At 34.5% G+C, this 27,504-nt stretch overlaps 2 protein-coding genes across 3 annotated transcripts; both read left to right on the forward strand.

Moving 5' to 3' along the window:
* The first annotated feature begins 1,208 nt into the window (after positions 1-1,208).
* LOC137739540 (eukaryotic initiation factor 4A-III homolog A-like) lies at positions 1,209-4,175 on the forward strand. 2 transcript variants are annotated; one of them, XM_068479145.1, is made up of 7 exons: positions 1,209-1,759; positions 1,850-1,930; positions 2,061-2,168; positions 2,272-2,391; positions 2,681-2,848; positions 3,212-3,298; positions 3,893-4,175. In XM_068479145.1, exons 1-7 carry the CDS (start codon positions 1,274-1,276, stop codon positions 4,004-4,006), a joined length of 1,164 nt encoding a protein of 387 aa, XP_068335246.1. In that variant the 5' UTR covers positions 1,209-1,273; the 3' UTR covers positions 4,007-4,175. The 2 variants fall into 2 exon arrangements, 1 of the variants encoding a protein (XP_068335246.1); XR_011069096.1 differs by lacking the exons at positions 3,212-3,298; positions 3,893-4,175 and having other exon boundaries at positions 2,272-2,551; positions 2,681-2,819.
* A 7,867-nt stretch (positions 4,176-12,042) lies between these two features.
* LOC137739999 (transcription factor MYB16) lies at positions 12,043-14,648 on the forward strand. Its single transcript, XM_068479779.1, has 3 exons — positions 12,043-12,285; positions 12,408-12,537; positions 13,332-14,648. Exons 1-3 carry the CDS (start codon positions 12,153-12,155, stop codon positions 14,236-14,238), a joined length of 1,170 nt encoding a protein of 389 aa, XP_068335880.1. The 5' UTR covers positions 12,043-12,152; the 3' UTR covers positions 14,239-14,648.
* Positions 14,649-27,504: the final 12,856 nt, after the last annotated feature.

Below are 27,504 nucleotides of genomic sequence, written 5' to 3' on the forward strand. Positions count from 1 at the left end.
ATCAAATCTTGTTTACTTTTTTGAAGGGCTTGCAAAAGATAATCGGTCGGACGGTACGAAGATCACAGAAGAGAATCTGTTGAGGCGTAGTAATTGGTGGTTCATGTTTTGTTGATACGATGATTGCATGCATCACAAGGCAAATAGATTAGTTTCATGGTTTAATTTAATCTGTGTTTTAATCGTATTTGGATTTCTAGTTGGAATTTATTGCATATCTCGGTTTTGGTCTCCTTATAATTTTATGTTTTTTTTGTCACTAAAACACGCTGGTCATTATTATTAATGGATTACCCATTAATCTTAAGCAAGAGAAGAAATATAGCTATGAATCCCAATACAACTATATTTTTAATTTTTATTCATCCTAATACAATTGGATCACTGAGTGAAAAATTATATTCTCTTTGAAAACAATTATTCTTATTATTTATTATCTTTCTTGTGATGCAAACTTTCTATTTCCTATACTTACGATTATAATGATTTATAATATACTTAAGATAACCAATTTAGAGAAGATAGGGTTGAACTTTGAGTTCAAAGAGAAGTCGATTGTCTTGGTGAATAACTCAATTGATTGAAGTGAGTTCTACACCTGAGGTTTCGAGTTTATCTCTCTTCGTGTGTCCTTTGTATACATTTACAAACTGTTTTACCAGTAGATTTACTGAATGCATAAATTATTCACTTACAACCTAATACAAATGTCGGTTTACCGCAATAACGGAAAAAATATATCACAATGTAGGTTCAATCTTCACTTTTATCGTTTTCCTTACAACTAACTTACTAACGTTATCATTCTGCTAAACAAAAACTAAATAATAAGGTGAAATAAAAAGACATATAATGTCATCCATGTTGCTGTTAAAGGAAAAGAAATCACACGATCTGATTGAGAGTGATTGTAGCTTCTGAAATTGTCAACTCTTGGGATGGAGTGATCGTACGATGAAAATGTAATTAGCTTGATTATAGGTTCTGTTTACTTAGAATAGAATATAGAATAGTAGGAATTAGGTTAAGAATGTGATTGTGTAAATCTTAAGAAATCCTTATAGAATTCTATCATATCTTTTAAATGGTATCCTGATTAAGTTGTAATACCTATTGGATTAGGAATTAAAAAATATACGAGAAGTAAAAAAGGTGCGTGTATAAATAATACTCGTCATCCGGCTGGTCGTTGAAACCCCTTTCACAAACCTAAACAGTAAAAAAAAAAAACCAGAAAATTAGTTAACGAATCAATCAAATTACGGTCATCGGCATGGCGGATTCGGTGACGATGGATGCGTTAGAGGCGATCACGACCTTCGAATCGATGCGGTTAAACGACGACGTTCTCAGAGGCATCTACCACTTCGGCTTCCAGAAGCCCTCCGCCATCCAGCAGCGCGCCCTTGTCCCTATCATCGGCGGCCACGACGTCATAGCCCAGGCCCAGTCTGGCACCGGAAAAACGTCCATGATTGCCGTCGCTGTCTGCCAGCTCGCCAACACCGCCTCCAGGGAGGTCCAGGCGCTGATACTCTCGCCGACGAGGGAACTGGCGGCGCAGACGGAGAAGGTGGTGCTGGCGGTTGGGGGTTTCGTGAATGTACAGGCGCATGCTTGTGTTGGAGGCAAAAGCGTGGGCGAGGATATCAGAAAGCTTGAGCACGGGGTCCATGTGGTGTCTGGAACACCCGGCAGAGTCTGCGACATGATCAGGAGGGGAGCTCTGCGCACCCGATCGATCAAACTGTTAGTTCTGGTGAGTTTCTAATCTTCATTAAAGTTCATTAATTTGTGTTTAATGTTGTTAATTATTGATTTTGCAAATTACTTAATTTGGTGTTTTCAGGATGAAGCTGATGAGATGCTGACCAGAGAATTCAAGGATCAGATTTACGAGGTCTACCGATATCTTCGACCTGACCTGCAGGTTTAATCACCATTTAGTCTCTTCCTATGAGCATTTTGTTCTAATCAAGATTGTTAATTCAAAGAATTAATTAGCATGTTTGTTTATCCGAAGTGGAATCGGTGGTAATATTGATAATGTGGTATTGTAGGTTTGCTTAATTTCCGCTACACTTCCTCAAGAAATTTTGGAGATGACCAACAAGTTTATGACTGACCCTGTTAGGATCCTTGTCAATCGTGATGAATTGACTTTGGAGGTAAGTATTTTGGACGTGTGCTACTGCCTTTGAAATTTGAATGCAATGTGAATGAAATTTGAGGTGAATTGAAATGTGTATATTGTATTTTGCATCATGACAGGGGATCAAGCAGTTTTTCGTTGCGGTTGAAAGAGAAGAATGGAAGTTTGACACTTTATGTGATCTGTATGATAATCTTACAATTACTCAAGCTGTTATCTTTTGCAACACAAAGCAAAAGGTAAAGTGTTATTTACCACTCGAGTTGATATTTGATACTAATGTCGTGAGTTTTGATTAGATGAGAAGGGATCCACGACTGGAGTTCTTGGGTCATGGATTCTGTGTGGAAAGTAGGAGTATAACATAGGATCCTGACCTCGGAGTTATTTTGATATCAGGTGAGATATATTAAACATTTCCGTTTCTCTTGGCCTTATTCCCTATGTATCACTATTCTTGCCATAGCTACTCTGGTTCTATAACTTCCTGGTGTATCCTTATTGATCCTTGCAACCCTATTTCAACAGGTGGACTGGCTCACTGAGAAGATGCGGAGCAATAACTTTACTGTGTCTTCAACGCATGGAGACATGCCTCAGATGGAGAGGGATGCTATTATGGCTGAATTTCGCAGTGGCAATACTCGTGTCCTCATCACCACAGATGTTTTGGCCCGGGGTCTTGATGTTCAGCAGGCAAGTTCTTAGGTTCTTTTTGTGCAATACTTGTATAGTTATAACCAACTGCTAGAATCAGAAATCTCTTGACCTACAACTAGACGAGAAATCTCTAAGAATTGCAGTGATGTTTAGGAGATTCTTGTCGTGGAACTTGCTACATGTTGGAGGTCATAAATAGTTAAATACAGACCAAAACCTTCAAGCTGCACTCTGGTTTATGGTTGTAGGATTAGGCCTAAGGGTGCTATATCGGTGAGAGACATAGTGGAGTTGAACCTGCATATAGAATAGTTTAGTAATTCCTAGTAGAAAACATGTTATACCGATTGATTTGCTGCACTGATTTTCTAACCAGGTTAACCATTTCCCCTTGATCAGGTTTCCTTGGTTATCAATTATGATCTTCCAAACAACCGAGAGCTCTATATTCATCGGATTGGTCGTTCCGGCCGTTTTGGGCGCAAGGTATGCATTCTATATTCTAACTATATACACAGTGGTATAAAGAAAAATCAAACAAGCTTACACCATCTTTGTCACAACTTTTCTTTTGAGTGTTGCAACTGTTTTATCGATGGATCTTAGGCTCTTCGTGTTGTGTTTGTTATATTTGCCAAATTTCAAGTGAATGTTGACTTTAACAAATTCACTAGAGACATCTTCTTTCAGAAATTACGAATTTCTTTCTGTCGCAAGATCAAATCTTATTAATGAGACGCCAATAGTTATGATTGAAGATAATACAAAGAATCTTGAGCAATATATAAATTCACATTGCACGCTCATTGAACACTTGCAAACTGTGTGGGCACAGTTCATCCCCTCTAAAAATCTCTAGCATTTTTATCCCTGTTACTGCTAAAAGAGCTCATCCCCGTTGAATTGACTGACTTACGAGTCTTTTCGATGCTAAGAATCAATATTGTATTTCAGAACCAGAAGTATTGCTTGCTGGGTTTTCTGTATTCTTAATCTATGCTTGTTTTTTCTCATTAGTCGGTATCATCTTATTTGTTTGCATGTTGTTATTGCAATTAATGGGCGTTTGATTTCTCGTAGGGAGTGGCAATAAACTTTGTCAAAAGCGACGATGTAAGGATTTTAAGAGACATTGAGCAGTACTACAGTACCCAGATTGACGAAATGCCAATGAACGTTGCAGATTTGATATGAGCTCATAGCTGAGTTGCTGGCCATCCTACGACCGTTCTGTGTCGATTTAAATTCAGTGACATGGTTTTTCTGATGTTGATTAATAATTGGCAAACTTGCAGTTGCCCTTGCTCCTTATTTTTCTATGGATTAATGACTAGCTTAAAGCTTGAATGACATTTTCTTCGTTGATTAATGTTTTGATGTCTCGACTTTCGTAAGAAACCATACCAAACTTCTTTGTTTCCCTTCATCAAAAGTAGCAATTTCGTAAGATTAGCTTCGTCAACAGTACAATTAAGCAGACAAAATCCGCACAAACAACTTAATAGCGCAACTATGAAGGCTACTAATCAGTACGGCTCAACAGATTCTCTTTCATTATCCGTGATCGAGACTGGACGGCTGAACAGAGTGGCGATCGAGACCGAGGCGGCTTTATCTGAAAAATCAACGAGTTGAAATACAAGATTCACTTAAATGTAGAGGTTCGGGATCATGTTGCAACTATTAATGAGTAAATTAAGCCATCCTCCTCCATGTAGATGATTCTGCTCTTCCTTGGCGCCGACACGGTGGACTCAACATTTCTTCCCATTGCATCTCAACATGAATGAATGTTGAAGACCATCGAGCCAGTGCCAAGGAAGCGTAGAATAGCGTCAAGGAAGAGGAGTCGTAATTTGCAGGCAGTAGCGAGAATGGGGAGGACATATTTGCTAATTATATTTTGTTGGGTGACAGTACACTCTTGAATTATGCGTGTGACAGTTGAAGTCGGACAAAGGCAAGGACTTGGTGGATAGGGGTGTGGTTCCAAATTTTGCTTTGGTGTTGTTTGGAGTTGTAGCTTGTATCAATTGAGTTCTCTATAAATATCAAGGTGCAATAGCCGTCATTCTGATATACAATTGAGTCGATCGAGTTTAGATAATTGTGTCATCGAATATGATGTTTCTTGCTTGAATGCTTCAACTTGAAACGTATCAACATCCGCAGGGAAGGAGGAGTACGAGTAGGAGGATACTTTCTGTTACGTGATTGCCAAGTTAATAGAGATGCCACAGTCGATCCAAATCCAGTGGTCCTGTTTTAGTCTAGCAATCTTATATTTGAAGATTGTATCCAAGGACTTTTGAGTGCCTGCCTTGTGTTTGCACAATGACATTGCCTAACTCCTTGGAGGATTATTGTTGAGATTATCTAGGTATAATTTGCATTTATCTTTCATTATACATAGCACACAAGTCATGTTCTCTTGATCACATGACGAACAAAACTTCATGATTAATTGAGATTAAACATTAAATTCGCAAAGACGACTAATCACGATCGCCACAATACAGTGTTTACCGCAAAAACACTAACCCTAGGTATCATTGCATGACACGAGTATAGCGTTTTGATGTACGTTTTGTCCAATTACTAGCCCTACTCCTGGTCGTGTTTGCATATTTGATGCATGAAGGGTTGAAGGTAAAACAACAACAATTAAGTTTTATCCTATTAAGTAAGGTTTACTGTATGAATCATAGTACGTCCTTGCGCTCGGTTTTGCACCTAGTCTTCCGTTAACTCTAGATACTCCATATATTTTCTTATAGTCTCTTTTAAAGTCTTCTTATATCTTCCTCTACCTTTTTTGTTCCTGAATCTCTGTATCATATTCGCATCTTCCAATCGAAATATTGATAGGTCTTTGGTTCACGTATCAAAACCGAAATAATTGCTAGATAACCAAATCACGGGAAATTATAAAATAAAATAAAACTGATTAATATCTTCGTACTAATAGGAGTGGATTACAATTTTGTTTATTTGCATTTTTTTTTTCATCTCACAAGTTAAGTTCAGGACTTCTCCCACAGAACAATAAAGGTTTGATGACCTGCCCTCACAAGTTAAGTTCAGGACTTCTCCCACAGAACAATAAAGGTTTGATGACCTGCCCTCACAGTCATCAACGCTTTAAAATAAAGCGAGATTCTGAGCATCGCCTCTTAACCATCTACCTGTCATATGTTAAAAATATAAAAAATAAAAAATAACGAAAAGTTTAAAAAAATTTATTTTTAATGAAAAAAAGACAAATAAATGTGTAGTTAATAGTATCAAGAAAATATAAAAATATAATTTTTTTTCGTTAAAAATAAATAATACTAGAAATGTTTAGTTAAAACTTCTTTAAAAAAAAAAATCTCAAATGCTTGTTAATACTTGTCATGTGTTAAAACTTAAAAGCAGATTGATGCATACTTTTTGATTCATTTGAAAATCACATCAACGCTGAAATTCTTATTGAAAATTTTACTTGAAAATTTTACTACTTTTCGAAGAAGACTTGAAAGTGATTCGCAAAGAAGATCGTCCGTACAAAAGTGCTTTTAATATTCTTAAACCCTTTCAAAATTTGTCTCAAACGCTCGATTAAATGTTTAAGTCCAAGCCGTGGTGAGAATGGACCATGCGAAAACTTCTGATTTTTTTATTATCTCTATTTAATTTTGTTATATATGTAACTTTGTGATTTGTTACCGACACTTTAACATAGTTATCATAATATGATCTGCTTATATTATCTCTCCTATGCATCTTTATAGGCTTAGATAATGCAGTGTAGAATGACTTTTTTTTAATTGTAAATAACATACTTCTTTTCATCATTTGTTTTGAATGTACGGAAAAGGATCCTCGTTGGATCATTTTTCTGAGGATCAGGAAGATTTGGTGATCGTAATCATTCATTATATATCGTGCGGTCATAAATTATTTAAAATTTAAAATTTAAAATTAAATATAAATAATACCTAATAAAAACTGATCACATAATATACGATAAACGGTTAGGATCAAAAGATCCCTCATATCCTTAGGAAAAGGACCCGGCGAGGATCTTTTCCTGAATGTACCACTATGTATGCACGTGGAGCAATGATTCTTTGACAAGTGTAAATTGGGACTGAATTTAAGAGGGTCATAAAGAACTTCTTGGACCATACACTATGACGAGCTGGCAGTCATCAACTAGAATTTAAGATGGTGTCCCCAGTTGTACTATTTAATTTCCCCAGCCAGTCCAAAAAGAATGACACTTGATAACTCAAATGATAAGTCAATATTTTTATTTAAAATTGTTCGTTACCGACTTAAAAAACTTTGTATTTATAATAAAAAAATTGTTTATATTATAAATTATCTTATAAAATTCATATCTGTAAAAGATCATTCAAAACTAAGGTCCTCTGATTGACAAATTGTATAAAAACAGATGAACGAAATTAGTAAAAGTATTACAAATCGTTTATGTATTTGATACAATAAATTGACTAAACGATTTTAGTTTTAATTCATTTTTTGCAAAGCTAATTTTTACATAGTGATGCATAAAATGAACGATTACAAAGAATTTTGAGTAAAAATTCTTACTTATTCGAATACAAAGAATTTTGAGTAAAAATTCTTACTTATTCTTGAATAGCTAAGCATTGTTGCCCAGCGAATTCATTTTTCCTACATTTTTTTTTGCTTCTGTAGATCACATGGGAATCATTAAAAAAAGAGCCCACCATCATCCGCCACATCTTGTTATTTTACCAAAAAAAGGTCTAAAAACTTGATATTTCGATTTCGCACTTCCAAGCCAGACAAACAAGTGTTTTTTATTATCAAGTATTTTTCTACTCTAGCACCTCCATGGGACCCCATTATTGTATTTTCAAGCTTCCATATCAATCAAGATTTTAAACCCACGGGGGCGTAGAGCCCATCTCAATAAATTGGTTTAGTACTGCTTTGTTTCTCGAATTACCAATCTGCCCTCCGAAATTCTTTTGCTTCCAAATTTTTATTTGTTAATTTACACTTACAGAAGCGGCAGCCACAATAGGTCTCCATCACCATTCACCGCCTTTGAGTGCCTGCCGACCGCTTTCGGCAGGACAACTTTTGGACCCTGTTCAGTTATGGCTTTAGACCTACAGACCCTGACCCAGTGTTTAAAATATTTACGAGATTGTCAATATTTTTATCGAAGTATCTAAAAATCAAGGATTGATATAGAAAAAGAGAAAGGGGATGAAATGAAAACTTCATCCTATGTTGATGAGGTATAAGAAAATCAATGAATATCATTGATATTTACTGATTCACTGAAGAAACTTTTCAGGAAGTCGTTGTGGATTTCAAACTTTTGAATTTTTTTTGAGAAACTTTTCTTTAATTTCGACTAAATCTGAATGAATTGATATACTCACTTTATTGCAAATTTCCGTCAAAGAAAACCGATATCAATAGCGATATGTCTATCAATATTTCCATAACACCTATATTGATATTCATATTGACCACACCACAATTTATCTTTGGAAGTTTTACTTTCTTATAAGCAATGCCAAATTTTAAATATAAGTAGTATTATCTAAATTCTCGTTACGATACTGTAGTTGTTCATCTTTTCTATATGAATCACAAATTCACGTATATTTTTCAATGTGACCAAATTATGGGTGTATAACAAGAAATTTATGTACACGCTTCTAACTGTGATTTTGAGCTAGATTGATCTATGCATGGCTAATTAAGCTAGATCCATAGGTAGGAGAGGGACTATAGATTAATTAATGAAGTTGAATGTGACGCTTATGAAAGCATTATAAAGCCAACCCTAACTAGCTAGGGCAACATATATATGCATGTTGTTGCTGCTATTCCAAGATCAGCTATAGTCTCCTAAAGACGACCCAATTGTGCAAGCTTCCATGCTAGGCTAGTTCGAGCTGGTGTGGCTTGAATGAGTTGACGGGTTTGAAAGGCTTCATTAATTTATCTATTGAACTCCATGTGGATATATGTTTACCCTAGCCGATTAGGTTAACTCCACCAAGGATGGCTAGTTATTATGCATCATTACAATGTCTAATTGGAGTTAATAACCAGCTCATTTGTAAGTACTTTTAAAATGACTAAAAGTGTTTTTAAAGAAAATGTGTTTGTGTTATAAAAGTACTTGTAGTGCATCCTGGTGTTTCTTGCAGGATGCACTACAAGTTCTTTTCTAGGATTCACTTGCATTTTTACTAAGAATTAGTTTAAAAAATATTTTTATCAAAAACTTTCAGTCATTTAGAAGTACTTTCAAATGAGCCCTACTTGTCTAATTAAGCAACTAGAGAGCAATTTTAGTAGAATGAGTGTGGTCGAAATACAAAAGATCTCATGCTATTACGAGAAGTGCCCTGCAAATAACGTGATCGGATATCCTACTCAAGATTTTCTCTAGCGGTAGGGAAATAAAGTAAGATATTAAGGTTTTTTGAATTGATTTATTTTGGTTACTAATATAATGCACCTACCAAGCAATATTAATGGTGACAATATCACACTTAAATCGGATCTGCATGGACCAGTGGTCAGTGCTTATGCTTACATTAAATCTTTACCTCTTTAGTGTTGAAACCCACTGAAGATTTGAGGAGATTCTGAAATTCTAGGAGTAGCATTTTATGTAGGAATAATTACTTGCTAGAGGCGGCCAATGATCTTGTTCTATGAGTTATATCCAGTTGCTCCGCTCTGGTGAATGCCTTCAATTAATATCGACTGCATAGCATAAAACTAAAGAGATTTGATATATATAAATTGGTTTAGAAAAAAAATGAAAATACGTGTGCTCACTTCGTAGTTATGCATGCTTCTCCATCCTTTTGTGATTAACGTATTTTCACTATAAAACAGTTTAAATATTTCTCTTTACTTGTAAGATGTGTCTCTTAGATTCGAATCTCATAGACTAAGAGTTAGATACCAATTTATTTCTTCCACCGCGTAGTGTAAATATATTGTTGTATAAAAAACAGTTAAAATCATAATTGTTATTTTTATCATCATTTAAATTAACTTATGCAAAAAAATTAAGGGTTATTATACAAAATGGTCCCTGAGATTTGCATGATCAATATAAATGGTCTCTGAGATTGAAAATTAATAGAAATGGTCCTTTAGATTGTCCACCATCCATGATTTTGGTCCTTCCGCTAAAAACTCTTTCGGCAATTTTCAAAGCTTCGTAACTCAATCGATTCTTAACCAAATTCGACCCATAATATATCAAAATGAAGATAAGAAAGTATAGAACAAGATTATACTTATTTGGAAGCCCAATGATTGCCAGAGATGGCAGGAAAATAGCCTGAAAGATGACTGGTCCGCGGGAAAACTGGAAAACTCGCCGGAAAATGGGTAAACTTTAAATGTTCATAACTTCTTCAATACTCAACGAAATCGAGTGCTTCAAAAAATCATACTTCTCGATGAGATGAAGAGAATGGTATCTTTCTTTGCTGCTAAATTGTAATGGTTTGACCCAAAAACTGCTCGAAAGTGGCTAACTCGAAAATGGTTAGACACTTTCGAGCCATTGTCCGACCAAACCACGGCGAGTTAGCCTTCGAAAAAGGTACCATTCTCTTCGTCTCGTCAAGAAGTATTATTTTCATTTTGAATCACTCGATTTGGTTGAGTATTGAAGAAATTATGAACGTTTAAACTTTACCCAATTTCTGGTGAGTTTTCCAGTTTTCTTGCGTACCAGTCACCTTTCAGGCTATTTTCCGGCCATATCCGGCAACCATTGGGCTTCCAAATAGATATAATATTAGTCTACACTTTCATATCTTCATTTTGATATATTATGGGTCGAAATTGGTTAAGAAACGATTGAGTTACAAAGTTTTGAAAATTGCCCAAAATCGTTTTTAACGGAAGGACCAAAATCATGGATGGTGGACAATCTCAAGGACCATTTCTATTGATTTTCAATCTCAGGGACTATTTCTATTAATCATGCAAATCTTAGGGACCATTTTGTATAATAACCCAAAAATTAAACAAACTGAAGCTATTATCCATTCCGTATGTATGAGATAAGTAAATAATGCATCAACAATACACCATGAAAATGTTAATTGTTATCAAAAATCAAAATTTGACTTATGGGATACATATCTGTGACTATTTAGCAATATCTAATTTAATTAATTTTATATAAGCATTTATATTTTTCAGTTAAATTACTAATTTATTTAAGAAAATATTTGCTAAAGAATTACTCTCACTTTTGAAAATTAAAAGTCAAGAAGAAGAAGAAGAAATAACAAGTGAATAACATGACGTTGAATATTTTGAAATTTAATAGGTTTGTTGATTAATGGAGGAGGAGAACTATTCTCTTCATAAATGGGTTTCCTGCAAAATCTGCAGGAAATCGGAAATAAATATTGCAAGACTGAGTGATATAAATTTCAAAGTTATATAAAATAATAAGTGGACCAGAAACAAATTAAAGAAAAGAAGAATGGTGTAAAGAAAACCTAATCAACTTCAAATCGAGGAGGATTGATCCTATGCAATTATTCTTGATAATATCTGCTACGGGATCCCGTTAAAAGACGATACAATTTCTCATAGAGCAATAATTCCCTTAGGTCATTATATATAAAGCAAATTAAAGAACGTGGCATAATATATTTATACATATTCAGTTTTAATTAATCTACAATATGTATTTTTGGGAGAGATCAGAGAAATAAGGAATAACTTTAGTATATGGGAAAATTGAATCAAACAAAACATCTCTCCAAGTGGATATGACTAGAATTTTATGTATTTGATTACGAATATGAACAACAAAGCTGTACTTTTTTTATTTCACATGTGTTAATACACATAAATGAAAGTTAAGAAGTGAATTATCATATCCATACTTCGGTAAATATGATTTCGCTTTCTATTCTCTGTAATTAAGTGAACATGCTCTACTCTAAACTATGAGAGAGATCCAACTCAGATGACCGCGTCCAAGTCTACGAGCACATTCGATCTAGTCAATATGCCTACACTAAAGTCTACAAAGTGAAAGAAGGTTAAGAGGGTAGTTTTGTCATGAGATATGTACCACAGTATTATACTCTGATCAAAATTTATTTCTTTATCCCATTTATGTCGCTGACCTTTCTCATCCTCTATGCATTTGCCCATTAATTCTTCTCTCTCTCTCTCTCTTTTTAATTTCCTCCATCCATATCTTCTTTTTTCTCTTGTGCAAGGTTAGTGTAGCTATATAAACAAGAGCAGAACCTACTACTTTGCATTGCTGGTTTAGAATATTCCGATGGGTCGGTCACCGTGCTGTGACAAGGTGGGTTTGAAGAAAGGACCTTGGACTCCAGAAGAAGACCAGAAGCTCTTGGCTTACATTGAAGAACACGGCCATGGCAGTTGGCGTGCACTCCCAACAAAAGCTGGTGAGACTTCCACTTGCATTTCCCCACATATTGTACTATAAGGATGTGTAATTACATAACATATGCAGTTAAGTACTTAATTATTTGTTGATTTCACGGTTTAATTAACTAAATGTGTGTAGGTCTTCAGAGATGTGGAAAAAGCTGTAGGCTTAGATGGACTAACTATCTCAGACCTGATATTAAGAGGGGAAAGTTCAGTTTGCAAGAAGAACAAACCATAATTCAACTCCATGCCCTATTAGGGAACAGGTAGAGCACAGTTCTTTATAGCGTCGGTTAATTTATTCTTTTAATAAAAAATTGTCGCCCACGCGATTTAAACACTATACTTCCTTCAATATTGCCGCTAGACCAAATCGTCATGTTCAATTTTATTGTTATCGATTGTCTTGTCTTATCAGTTCTGGTAGACATTGTTTTCAAATGTTAATTAGTAGTCTTAATTTTTCATTGTTATTTTTAATCCTCTCTCCCGAGTATGTTCTTAATTTCTTTACCTTGACAACGTAGAAGCTAGAATTTGTTAAGAATGCGACAGTCTTTGTGATCAAGTTCTTCCATTTTGCTATATATTTGTTTGAATTTTTTGATGATTTGAATGTGAAGCCTTGATCTCGCAATTACTCAACTCTTATTTGTCACTTGTTCAAAATTTTGACTTGTGCGACCATTTTCCATAACATAATATTCACTGCTGCTTTGAGATCCTGACATCCGAGTTCAGATTATTTATTGGTCTCATTTTTAAATAAAAATGGTTCTCTTAAAATTTTCTTCATGAGCATGCATATAGACACTGAGATATTCTTGCAGCTAGAGATGCTAGTCCATGCCACTGAATCTGCAGACCTCTTTTCTTCTACTGCACAATCCTAATTAATTACTTTTGGTCAAATTTAATTAAAAGAGAAGGGGTATGCGGAAATCAAAGTTATAACATAATAAACGAAAAAAATTATGTTTGTGAGATCGATGTAGTTTATGGGATTTTCATAGTATTTTGATGCTAATAGTTGTCTTGTTGATTGACCTCGAATGATCAGGTGGTCGGCCATAGCAACTCACTTGCCAAAGAGAACAGACAATGAGATAAAGAACTACTGGAATACGCATCTTAAGAAGAGGCTAGCCAAAATGGGCATCGACCCCGTCACGCACAAGCCAAAGAAGGACAACCTACTCTCTAGCGCCGACGGTCAATCCAAGAACGCCTCCAATCTCAGTCACATGGCTCAGTGGGAGAGCGCCCGGCTTGAAGCGGAGGCCCGCCTAGTCAGAGAATCAAAGCTCCGCTCCCACAGCTCCTCATTACTCCATCAGCTCACCACCACAAACCCTAATACCTACGTTCCGGTGAATTCTTCGTCTTCGGGTTCGACTTCAGCACAGCTTCAGCTCAAGTGGCGGTCATCAAAACATTCTCATAATAATGTTGATCTCGAGTCTCCGACATCTACGCTCACTTATAATTCCGATCAGATTAACTTTAATAACGCATCGTCCTCCGCAATGGGGGCCGCGATTATGCAGCCGGCGATGATCGAGTTTGTTGGGAGTTCAGGTTCTTCTGAGACCAAGGAAGAAGGTGGAGATAACGAACAAGATTGGAAGTCCCATTTATCTTTTACTCCATTAGGGTTAGTTCATGATCATCATCAAAACATCACAATGTCCATGGAAGCTGCGGGTGCATGGACCGCTAATGATCATCAAGTTGGCAATGTGGCTGGTGACATGGAAGCAGCTGATCAAGAAGGGTTCACTAATCTCTTGCTTAATAATTCGGATGAGGTGCAGAGCTTGTCAGACGGGGATCGTGGAGTGGATTCTGATAACGGTGGTGGAAGCGGAAGTGGAAGCGGTAGTGACTACTACGAAGATAATAAGCATTACTGGAATAGTATTCTCAATTTAGTGAACTCTTCTCCCACTGAATCTCCAATGTTTTGATAAGAGAAGTGATAAACTCTGTCGCCACTGCCATGTCCTTTATGTTATCATATCGGATTAATTGAAGTTCTGAATGGGAATCAAATTCAACTGTGCAACAAATTTAGCTACTCTAATGATCAAATTAGCAAGAGCAAATCATTTGCTTGATTTCCATTCGTGAATTGATGCTATTGCCAAAGCATTTTGGTTGCTTTATGCAATTATCATAGGTCAGGTAGAAAAAATGTAATAAGATATGCTTGACATGCATGCATGCTTTGTGTACTCTTGTGAAAGCAAAATAATTACAGTTTTCGCTGTAGCTCTCACATCAAATGTTAATACTTTGCGCCCTTTTGAACTTGTTAGAGAGTCATTCATCTACTAGCAAACTATGTATCAGTCTCTGATATAGTTTCTTTAATATATTCAGCATTGTTCATCTGAATTTTTGTTTTGTTTTTGTGGTTGTGAGTGAATATTCTTACCTAATATAAACTATAGAGAAGAAGCTTCGAACATTAATGCATACAACTAAAAAAATGGACTCACTACTCTAGTAAACTTGGTTAGGTTAAAGTCTTGCTTCTGTGATTTATTTTTTATTTTTTATTTTTTATTCTGTTTGGTTAGCGTTTTGCTGTTTAAAACTACACAGGACATTTATATGACTGACTTTATTGATGTTTGGTTCTATGTCAAATTCTCCTTTTGAGTTAGAATTAAAAGAGGTTTTTCTTAGTCCTTTTTCCACTTTCCACTCTCCTTTTGCTTTGTTGTATTGCAAATAACAGGAAACACAAATTATAAAGGAAATGAAAGCTAATGCCAAGTTGGGTAAATTATAGAGTTCAAGAAATTGACCTAGAAAACGAAAAGCCTACGTTCTTGTCAATTTCCCAAGTACGGTACTTTTCTTCTTCCCATCTAACCTGGCGGTGGCATTAAAAAAAAAACTTAATGCTTCTGTGACGGCCACTATATACAATAATATTGTTCAACACGAAAAGAAAAAAAAAACAGACAAGTAAATAAATTTTGGTAGAAAAATTGAAGCACGTACGTATATGTTTGCTCTGATGCATTGCTTATCATGCATGCATATGGCTGCTTAATTAATTTGGTTTAATTTACTAGGTCCCTCAAATTGGGATTCCGAATCTTTACATTTAAGCTTGGCACATTTATTCGCATTTTGCTTAATCTCCACCGTTATAATAACCCAACAACCTAGGACATCACACATCACCTGTAATTACAATTGAATTTTTTTTTTTTTCTGAAAATAAAATAAGTTTCCTAATAGAAGTTAACTCTTATTGCCGTTAGGCCTCACAGATTCTTATCGGTTTTGTTTGTCTTCCTCCGTTTGTTCTTTCTTGTTTATCTTTCTCCTCCTCTACTACTGCTTTTTTTCTTGTTTGTGGCTCAGTGGAAAGTTTGAATTCGATGTCAACGACTCGTGCCACTTAAATTTCAACTCAGAAGCACTTTCTACAATATTTCCACTGATGATTTTCTCTGTTAACATCTGCTGGTGCTGATGCAGATGATGAGGAAGAGGGGCTTTCTGATTTTTATATATACCCCGATTTTGTATATATAAATTGGTACAAGTTATTAGGTTCTTCAAATATTGGCTGCTTTTCAATGTTTAGAACTGACCCAACTTAGTTGATTCCATTCCCATAATTGAAATAGCTACGGTGCTGTGCAGACATCAAACCTATTTCCCTTTGTCTTCAAAACACGCAGGAAACAAAAAAGCCTATAAATAAATGAAACACAACCAAGAACTGATATATATCAAAGAAAATTATATTCTTGCCTTCTTGGATTTCAAGATTTTCCAACCACGGAGTAATGTCCATTGAGCCTAGACCTGGCAAACGGGTCGTGTCTGTCGTGTTCGTGTCGTTTTCGTGTAACACCTGTTATCTTAACGGGTCGTGTCGTGTCACACCCGTTATCTTAACGGGTCCTTAACAGGTCGTGTCACTTTACCCAACGGGTAAAGTGACCCGACCCGTTATGACCCGTTATGACCCGTTAAGAAAAATATATATTTTTTTAAAAAATTTGCACATACCACACATTGCGACATAAATATTACTTGAAAACATTAAAACATTTCTCGTTCAAGTACTATATCTACACTCGAAAATGAAAGCCTAATAAAAAAAATAATACATACACTACTAATCTATTACAAATATTAAATGTGCAAGGATAAAGAGTTTTTGTTTTTAAGATTGACTAACACTTAGAGTTTATTTATACTTTTATTAAGTATAACATAAGATTTTGTGGTATCCACTTGTGTAAATATTTTAAATTGAAGATCGAATTCATTCATTGTATTCATATAGGGTCAAGGAGTGTAGTTATAAAAAATCATCAAAATCGGAGTTAAAATAACCGTTAAATCGTGATTTTTCGTTTATAACCGTTGAAAAGCTTTGTCCCGTTACTTGATCTCTGAATGTTTTTTTTTTTTGATTTTTTGCTGATGTGATCTCCAAGCATATACAAACAATTTTGACGGTTTGGATCGTTGAAATTAGTTTTGGAGAATTCGTAAAACGATAGATTGACTAACACTTAGAATTTATTTATACTTTTATTAAGTATAACATAATCCACTTGTGTAAATATTTTAAATTGAAGATCAAATTCATTCATTGTATTCATATAGGGTCAAGGAGTGTAGTTATAAAAAATCATCAAAATCGGAGTTAAAATAACCGTTAAATCGTGATTTTTCGTTTATAACCGTTGAAAAGCTTTGTCCCGTTACTTGATCTCTGAATGTTTTTTTTTTTGTGATTTTTTGCTGATGTGATCTCCAAGCATATACAAACAATTTTGACGGTTTGGATCGTTGAAATTAGTTTTGGAGAATTCGTAAAACGATAGATTGACTAACACTTAGAGTTTATTTATACTTTTATTAAGTATAACATAAGATTTTGTGGTATCCACTTGTGTAAATATTTTAAATTGAAGATCGAATTCATTCATTGTATTCATATAGGGTCAAGGAGTGTAGTTATAAAAAATCATCAAAATCGGAGTTAAAATAACCGTTAAATCGTGATTTTTCGTTTATAACCGTTGAAAAGCTTTGTCCCGTTACTTGATCTCTGAATGTTTTTTTTTTGTGATTTTTTGCTGATGTGATCTCCAAGCAAATACAAACAATTTTGACGGTTTGGATCGTTGAAATTAGTCTTGGAGAATTCGTAAAACGATAGATTGACTAACACTTAGAATTTATTTATACTTTTATTAAGTATAACATAATCCACTTGTGTAAATATTTTAAATTGAAGATCAAATTCATTCATTGTATTCATATAGGGTCAAGGAGTGTAGTTATAAAAAATCATCAAAATCGGAGTTAAAATAACCGTTAAATCGTGATTTTTCGTTTATAACCGTTGAAAAGCTTTGTCCCGTTACTTGATCTCTGAATGTTTTTTTTTTGTGATTTTTTGCTGATGTGATCTCCAAGAAAATACAAACAATTTTGACGGTTTGGATCGTTGAAATTAGTCTTGGAGAATTCGTAAAATGATAGATTGACTAACACTTAGAATTTATTTATACTTTTATTAAGTATAACATAATCCACTTGTGTAAATATTTTAAATTGAAGATCAAATTCATTCATTGTATTCATATAGGGTCAAGGAGTGTAGTTATAAAAAATCATCAAAATCGGAGTTAAAATAACCGTTAAATCGTGATTTTTCGTTTATGACCGTTGAAAAGCTTTGTCCCGTTACTTGATCTCTGAATGTTTTTTTTTTGTGATTTTTTGCTGATGTGATCTCCAAGCATATACAAACAATTTTGACGGTTTGGATCGTTGAAATTAGTTTTGGAGAATTCGTAAAACGATAGATTGACTAACACTTAGAGTTTATTTATACTTTTATTAAGTATAACATAAGATTTTGTGGTATCCACTTGTGTAAATATTTTAAATTGAAGATCGAATTCATTCATTGTATTCATATAGGGTCAAGGAGTGTAGTTATAAAAAATCATCAAAATCGGAGTTAAAATAACCGTTAAATCGTGATTTTTCGTTTATAACCGTTGAAAAGCTTTGTCCCGTTACTTGATCTCTGAATGTTTTTTTTTTGTGATTTTTTGCTGATGTGATCTCCAAGCATATACAAACAATTTTGACGGTTTGGATCGTTGATATTAGTTTAGGAGAATTCGTAAAACGATAGATTGACTAACACTTAGAGTTTATTTATACTTTTATTAAGTATAACATAAGATTTTGTGGTATCCACTTGTGTAAATATTTTAAATTGAAGATCGAATTCATTCATTGTATTCATATAGGGTCAAGGAGTGTAGTTATAAAAAATCATCAAAATCGGAGTTAAAATAACCGTTTAATCGTGATTTTTCGTTTATAACCGTTGAAAAGCTTTGTCCCGTTACTTGATCTCTGAATGTTTTTTTTTTGTGATTTTTTGCTGATGTGATCTCCAAGCATATACAAACAATTTTGACGGTTTGGATCGTTGAAATTAGTTTTGGAGAATTCGTAAAACGATAGATTGACTAACACTTAGAGTTTATTTATACTTTTATTAAGTATAACATAAGATTTTGTGGTATCCACTTGTGTAAATATTTTAAATTGAAGATCGAATTCATTCATTGTATTCATATAGGGTCAAGGAGTGTAGTTATAAAAAATCATCAAAATTGGAGTTAAAATAACCGTTAAATCGTGATTTTTCGTTTATAACCGTTGAAAAGCTTTGTCCCGTTACTTGATCTCTGAATGTTTTTTTTTTTGTGATTTTTTGCTGATGTGATCTCCAAGCATATACAAACAATTTTGACGGTTTGGATCGTTGAAATTAGTTTTGGAGAATTCGTAAAACGATAGATTGACTAACACTTAAAGTTTATTTATACTTTTATTAAGTATAACATAAGATTTTGTGGTATCCACTTGTGTAAATATTTTAAATTGAATATCGAATTCATTCATTGTATTCATATAGGGTCAAGGAGTGTAGTTATAAAAAATCATCAAAATCGGAGTTAAAATAACCGTTAAATCGTGATTTTTCATTTATAACCGTTGAAAAGCTTTGTCCCGTTTACTTGATCTCTGAATGTTTTTTTTTTGTGATTTTTTGCTGATGTGATCTCCAAGCATATACAAACAATTTTGACGGTTTGGATCGTTGAAATTAGTTTTGGAGAATTCGTAAAACGATAGATTGACTAACACTTAGAGTTTATTTATACTTAGATTCACCACTTCTATTAATTTTCATTTTTCCCTCTCTTTTTTGTTTCCTTTTCAATTTTTTCTTATCATTTTCACTTTTCCCTCCAACATCTTTCCCTAATTGAATTCCCTCACTTTTTTGTTTTATTTTCAACTTTTCTTAACATTTTCATTTTCCCTCCATTTTTTTTTTCAAAAAGGGCGGCAAGTTGGCAAATGGCAATGGCAAGAAATTGATTATTGAAATTTGAGAATGGAAACAAATCACATATGAGTCCTGACGCATCAAATTTCAATGGATGCAAAATCATGCAAATATGCAATGCATGATCATGCATATTAAATTATTAATTAATAATTATTATAGTTTTTATAAAATTTAATATATATATATATATATATATATATATATATAATTAGTATAGATAGACTTAATATTTTGGGGGTATAATTATTATAGTATATATAATTATTATAAATTTTATAGTTAATTTAATATATATATATTTATTATAATTTTTAGGGGTATAAAATTGTAAAATTAATGTATATAATTATTACAGTATTTTTTGAGGGTTATAAAATTATAAAAATAATATTCTGCTTATCGTGTATCGTGTTTACCCACGTGTATACCCGACCCAACCCGTTATCTTAACAGGTGCTTATCGGGTTACCCGATAAGACCCGATTCGTTATCGTGTCGACCCAAACACCTGTTAATTTCGTGTCGTGTCGTGTCGGGTTATCGGGTCGTGTCAGAAATTGCCAGGTCTGAGCCACAAAGAAAGGAGAAAGAAAGACGTGAAGGACGAGCAAACTGACGGCAAAGAGCGTTAAACTTCTGTTGGGAAACTTATTTTCTTTCTAGACAAATCTAATTACAGTTAATTTTATACGCGATGTGTCATGTCCTAGATTGTTGAATTATTATAATGGTAGAGATTAAACCAAATATGGTTACAATATTTAGGGATATTGTAAATATCTTTCAAAGTTTAATTTATCTTCCACTCTAACATCAGCCTCTATACTGCACATCAAACGATGGATGATCCTAAACCTAAACAGTTTGTTGTTGGCACTTTAAAAGAGTCATTCTACTTATCTAATTTAGAGAATTAAGCCGTGTAATAGTTTTATAACTATATTAGCACTTAGACTAAACAACTAGATTAACTATAGTGTTTATCACTCTAATAAAGTATGGGAAATGGTTAATACGATCACAAATAATCTTAATTTTGAACTGATTAAAAATAACGTTATATTAAAAAAAAAAAAAAAAAAACTAACTACTCAAGATGTAAGGATTAACAGATAAAAACATAATGATATCGATCACGATATGATGAAACGGACCATTTCAAAAATATGAAAAATATCATTTTGTTCCAAACAAAATTGACCCCTTTAGTTGTACAGGCCACTAGATCGAGATGCTAATATCTGTCTGACAAAAAAACAAAAAAAAAAACTGAGAAAAGATATTGGACATTGGCTACTCAAATGGACGATTGATATCTCTTCAACGTGTTCAGTCTGAAATCAGAAATTTTATACGGCAGTTGGTGACACGAATGGAACAAATAAAAAGTACATTGCTAAATTATTCAAAGCAAGATTATAAAAGACGCTAGGTGCTAGTTAGGCGGCAGGTTGGGGTCTAGTACATCTATACGTTTAGGCGGGGCTTAGACAGGTGTCTAGGCAGACTAGGCGTATTTAAGTAAATATATTATATATCATATAATTAATAAGTGTCTGATTATACTTGAAAAATATATAATTTTAGTGGGATACATAAATTGCAAAATAGAATGACATAGTTATTATAAAATATTAGAATATAATAAAAACATAGGGAACACGCATATCATGTGTGTTCATCTAAGTATTCAATAAGTCTCTTACAATTTATTGAAGAAAAAAAGTGACAAATGAAAGTTACATATTTTTTGTCTAAACCTAAGTGGATGTCTAGGTGGGTCTAGGCAGGTTAGGTGGGCGTCTAGGCATGTCTAAGCACCATTTCTTAATTTTCAAATGGCTTTGAATTAATCAGAATGATGATTAAACGCCCGTTTAGCACTAGACGAAAATTTTTAGAACAGTGGTTCAAGGGGATCCAGTGAGTAAATTTTTCAAGTGCATTTTCACCAACATAGGAGAGACTCAGACCATGCATTTAACATTTAGCGTTTAATGTGTGACATGACAGATAATATAGGTCTCTTTTCCCTGTGTTGTCGGTGCAATCTCACAGATGCAAAATAGGACCAATTGCCAATTTGATTAAGCCTCTAGCCTCCCACCCCCTCACCATCACCGTCGTGCCAACGACCTCTCTAAATTGTGGAACACATGCAAAAGTTCTGATTTTGTGAGAAAATCTGTAAACTTTCAGAACAAGTTCGATTACTAATCAATGACAAGATGTGTCATTTCTTTAAAAAATAAAAAAAAAATAAAAATAAAAAAAATTCTCATCGAAACTGCAACGTGATCAACTTTATGTAAATAGTCCGGAATACTCAGGCCTGGTTTGGTATTGAGGTGATTCTGAAAAAAGCTGGTATAAAAAAAAGCTGGGAGCTGTTTTTGTGTTTGGTAAACATTCAGCTTCAGCTTCTTTTCACAGTTTTGGGTGAAAAAAAGCCAAAAACAATAAGCTGCAAAACCTAGCTTTGAAAAACTGGCTTTTTTTCACATCTGTTTTACATAAAAGTCTACCAAACACTACAATACTGCTTTTTTTAATTCAAAAGCACTTTTACAAAAAAGTTTACCAAACACTCTGCTGCTTTATTTCATAGCTACTTATTCTCACAGTACAGTAGAAGCAGCTTTTTTTTCAAAGCACAGCAATACCAAACCAGCCCTCAGTCCTGCGGAAAATCAAATATAATATCTTTATGTATGTATAGTCTCAAGAATCCACATGTAGCATGCCAAGTAACGTCGTTTCAATGTACATGATGAAAATACGAAATCATCAAGTGTTACTTTCCCATTAATACAGAAGGATGAAGAGCCAAAGCCAGGCTGTGTTGAATCTTGAAAGCTATGGAGTGTGGAGCAATGGTGAATTTTAGGCACAATTCATATGTCAGAGACGACGTATATATCCTTCAACGTTTTATATAATATATTTCAGCACTATTCTTCTCTTCTTCCCTTCTTGCTTTTTTGTTTAAGATTTTTTGGACACGAACATTTATTTCAGTGTATAATAATAATGCAACTTCATCCTCCCAGTACACATGGGTCTTTAATCGCCTCGACTGCAACCAAACGTGAGTATTAAATGAGCCCCTGTCGCATTTTTGCAGCATATATGTGGTTTGCATCGACTGATCGTATAAACTGGAAAAATGAAAATAGTTTCACTCAATTATACAACACTTCACCACTGCAGGGTCTATTGCTTTGTACTGCTCTTTGTGCTTTCAAACTTTACACCAATTCAACGTAATAAATGAACCATGTTAGTTGTGATCAACCTTTATTTTCGAACAGTGTTAGCATCAGTTATTTAAGCATCTAGGCCGTTGAGGCTTGTGTGGATATCACAACGCGTTAACGGCTCATAGTTAGTTATGAGTGTATATATGGGCAACTTATGCTAGCTAGGTTCTATGTTATTGGTGCATGTGAGGCACCAACGTGTCGTAGTCATACACTGCATGCAACTGATGCTAGCATAAATTATCTTTCAATCTTAGCTCTACACTAAAATGTATGTCGTACGCTCTCAAGCATACATATAGGTCTCTTTTGGTGTCTAGTATTGAATGAATATTGCATAATTCAATAGATTCATTGTACGTTGAATGACCAAGTTTTGTCCAAATTGAAATCAACTTCTAATATTGAGCGGGGCTAGTCGTCCATGCATTCTAGATTGTTGAGGCATGTGAGTTTCACAAGACATCGATGGTGCATGGTCAGCTGCACGTGTTTATGAACGTCATGTGCTAACTTTTGTATTGTTGATGCATGTGAGATTTCAACACTCTACTGTCATAAACTTACATGTAGACGACTAATGCTAGCATATATAACCATTATGTGTGAGACTTATCTTTACCCTAAAAATGTATGTCAGAATGCCCTCAATCCGACACGTAGTGTAGACTTGAAATATCTTCCTCCTTGCACCAAATTTGAGTGGGAACTTTGATAAAGATGAAGGGTCCATAGTGTAAGGTACAGAGAAAAGTCACTGCACTAGTTGATTATAAAGTGGGTTGCAGTTGAAAATAAATATGTTACAAGAATGGAGTGAAACCAATTATTATTCTACTCATAAGAGCATTGAGATCATCCACATGCCTCATGCATACATACTAGAATACATCTTGTAAATGCACCAAATAACTTCTCCAGGAAAAGTCACAGTTTTTTGTGGCCGTCAAATTTTTGGGTTTTAAAGTTTGGTAAGTGATAGGGTCCAGCATCTTTAACTGAGTTCCTAATCAAGAAGATGACATATGTCAAACTTCAAAGGCTTATTCAACTCACTACTTAATGTCATATACATTGTTTGGAGATGTTATTCAGCTTCTTAGCCGGACCTTTTCGGCTCTTTTTCTCATCTTGTAATATTTTCTGATGATTTGAACAATGTACTTTCTAAGTTATCCTTCAAAAAACGACTCTACTAAAAATCAATCAAATTAGAAATCATTTAACTGTTCAATTAATGTTGTCAAATTTTAGCTTCTAAATAAAATCCACGGTTGATCTATTTATTGGATACACGTTAGATGACTAAAAAATTTCATAGTTTGGTTTATTTTTTGACCATCTTTAAACTTGGTTTATTTTTAGCATCCGAATTTACAAGGTGACCTAGAAAATGATAGTTGTGATCATGGTACAACATTGTAGGATATGAGAATGAGAGCCAAGAAAGTAGAACGTGAGCGATGAAGGTGATTCTATATATACTAGTCCAAAGGATATGGACCATTTTCTAAATACTCTTCTTCTGTCGAGACTCATGGGTAATATGGGAGGCAAAAAGTTGCAGGAATGCGGCGATGAAGTAATGAAGTGATGAAACAATGCAGGGGTTTAGGATACTAGCCCAAAGGGTTGCCCAAGAGCCCAAACTTTTCTCAAGACCCTTTGAAACAAACTTCCCAGCCACTGCCAGTATTGCATTCTTGCAAAATTATTACTAACAAAGAAGAGAGAACATACAAAGCTAGAGTGGGAGAGAAGATATTGACAAGTTTAAGATAAAGCAATTCCATTTCTTATTCATCACTAACATTTGAGTTGAACACTGTAAGCTGAAGGTAATAGCTTAATTCTAAATACACGGTAATAATTGACGGTGCAGCTATCCACATCTCAAGCACCCTTCTTGTCAACAATCTGGTTTCTTCACAACGAGAATGAGGTGCTCAGATTCCTGAATTCAGCACCTTACAGTCTTCGAAGAAACCTGGGTTGACAAACCAATATTAATCAATGCCTAAAAAACAAGTTCGGATGCATGCACTGCAGAAATTCCTTATAAACAAAAGTTCTTGGGAACAAAACTATAGGTAAGGGTTGAAAACTCAGTTTTGTTGAGTAACTTATATTAACTTTCCGGCAGAAGGATTCATTGTTTTCGGTCAAAATACAACAAAGAAAAAATGGGGGGACTATGATTTTCCTTTTTTCCTTCATTTTTAGGCTATTCTTGAGTGTATCCAGTAATTTTCCACTTCAAGTGAAGAGGCTAACTAAGCACAAATATTACTTAAGCATGTGAGGGCATTACTGGCAGCAGAAACATTGAAAGTTTAAGCAGCAAAGCGGATCCCAAATATTTATCTTTGCTCATTCAAATAAAGCAACGGATTATTTGACGTTCATGGAGCCTAGGTAATAGAGCAACAATCAAACATAACGCAAGTTAGCATGGTTGAGGTCCTTGAGGAATTACAGCAGAGTACCAACTACTCAGTACTCAGGCACATCGCGAGTGGCAACCACATCAAAATATGACCGTTCTGTGTTCTAGTGATTACTTAACGAAGTTCATAAATAAAAATTAACAATGTGTGGGCATTTATGGCAGCAGAAACATTACAAGCTTAAGCTGCAAAGTGAATTCCAACGTCTATTTTTGCACATTGAGACAAGGCAACTAACAATTTGATGGTCACAGAGCCTTGCTCTAGTGCAATGTCAAACCTAATGCTAGTTCACAAGACTGACGAACTACAAACCGCTTACTTAGATTGCTAGTGTGGCAACTACGTCAAGAACATTGCTCCAGAACTGAGCTTCGAGTGTGTGATTTTCTGTTCTAGTGCAGTAAATGGATAGAATATCCCTTCACAGACAAGAATGACTGAACAATGTGTGGGTTTTTACTGGCAGCAGAACACTCGAAATTTAAGCTGCAAAGCGGCTCCCAACATCGATTTTGCACATTGAAATTAGTCACCCAATAATTCCATATGGTCGTGGAGCCTAGGTAATAGTGCAACAATCAAACCTGGCTATACCAATTTACCATTGAGTTAAATTGGATTGGATAAACATTCAACAACAACAACTAAGTTTTATCCACTAAATGCAGTCGGCTATATGAATTACAAAACGTTACCACGCTAGGTATAACACCAAGTCTTTCATTAACGTACTCCATATTTTTCTTTATGTCTCTTCAAAGCTAAAGCAGTATTCATTTGAATGGCATTTAAACAAATCTTGAATAGGGTTAGAAATGCAAAAAAATTGGAATGTTTGCTTTAAATTAAAATTTTGGGGACACAAATATATCGAAATCAAACAATTATTCTGCAAATTCAACAAAGATTGTAAATGATAAAACGATACCTTTGGAATTTGAATTTGGGTAAGTAGTCCAAAACCCTAATTTGAGCCGCCTAGAGGGCAAAGGACTGAGAGGACCGTTGGGTTATATATACAGGGGAAGGTGGTATTTGTTGCTTTACCCACTTAACTTGTATGCGATTGCCAATTTTCTCCCTAAAATTAAATTTTAGCCGATTACTCACTTGGACTTTTTTTCATTAGCCACTTTCTCATTGAACTTTAATTTTAGCCGATTACCTCCTAACTTCTATAAATAGCCAATTCCCCCTGGTGTTGGATTTTAAAACTTTCATTCAGATTTTCATCCATCCAATTTATCATCCTTTTTGCCCTTAACAATTGTCATGTGTTGTTTCCCTGATCAAGATGGATGAAAAATTGGATGAACAACGCAAGAGGAAATTAGTTATTTATAAAAGTTCAGGGGGCAATTTGTTAAAATTAAAGTTTAAAGGGAAATTGGCTAATTATAAAATTTCAAGGGGGTAATCGGCTAAAATTAAAGTTCAAAGAGAAAATTGGCAACTCATACAAGTTTAAGGAGCAAATCGACAAATATGTCTTTCTGAAATTAGGGCATTGGCAGGGAAGCCGCTTTATCCAACGGTTGGAGGAAGAAACCGCGTAATCCTATGGTCAATATTTAATTTCGTCATAGGGATAACAGTTAACAGTGGGCTCATCTCTGTTTCTGGATTTTACAGTTCATGCAAATTCAATTAGGGTTGGGCCTTTTATTAAGTGGGTAACTTATAATTTTGGGCTAGGAAACGGGCTTCAATTTAAATTCAGAATGTGACCCATTTTGACTTGGGAAAATAAATTCATGTCACGGATGTGCCCTCTCTAGTTTTTTTCCTGCATCTCTCTTTACGTGACTTTACATCCATTTGTTCACGTGATTTAGGAGGAAATAACTTCTACGTTGCGAGTGCAATGCACTCTTGAGTTTTCTTAGTCTTTATCTTTGGTCATCGGAAAATATCATTCTCCTCACCTGACCAATTATTTCTGTAGTTCATCAATTTAAGAGTCTTAGCTCAAGCAAAATGATATCTGAGGGTTAAGAAGGGTGATTTTCTTTGTACTACATGCACTAAGGTATCGTTTCATATGCAGACGGAACGGGACAGGACAGGACGGAACGGAACGGAGCGGGAGCAAAG

The sequence above is a fragment of the Pyrus communis genome, chromosome 7 (genome assembly GCF_963583255.1).
Source record: "Pyrus communis chromosome 7, drPyrComm1.1, whole genome shotgun sequence".
Lineage (NCBI taxonomy): Eukaryota > Viridiplantae > Streptophyta > Magnoliopsida > Rosales > Rosaceae > Pyrus > Pyrus communis.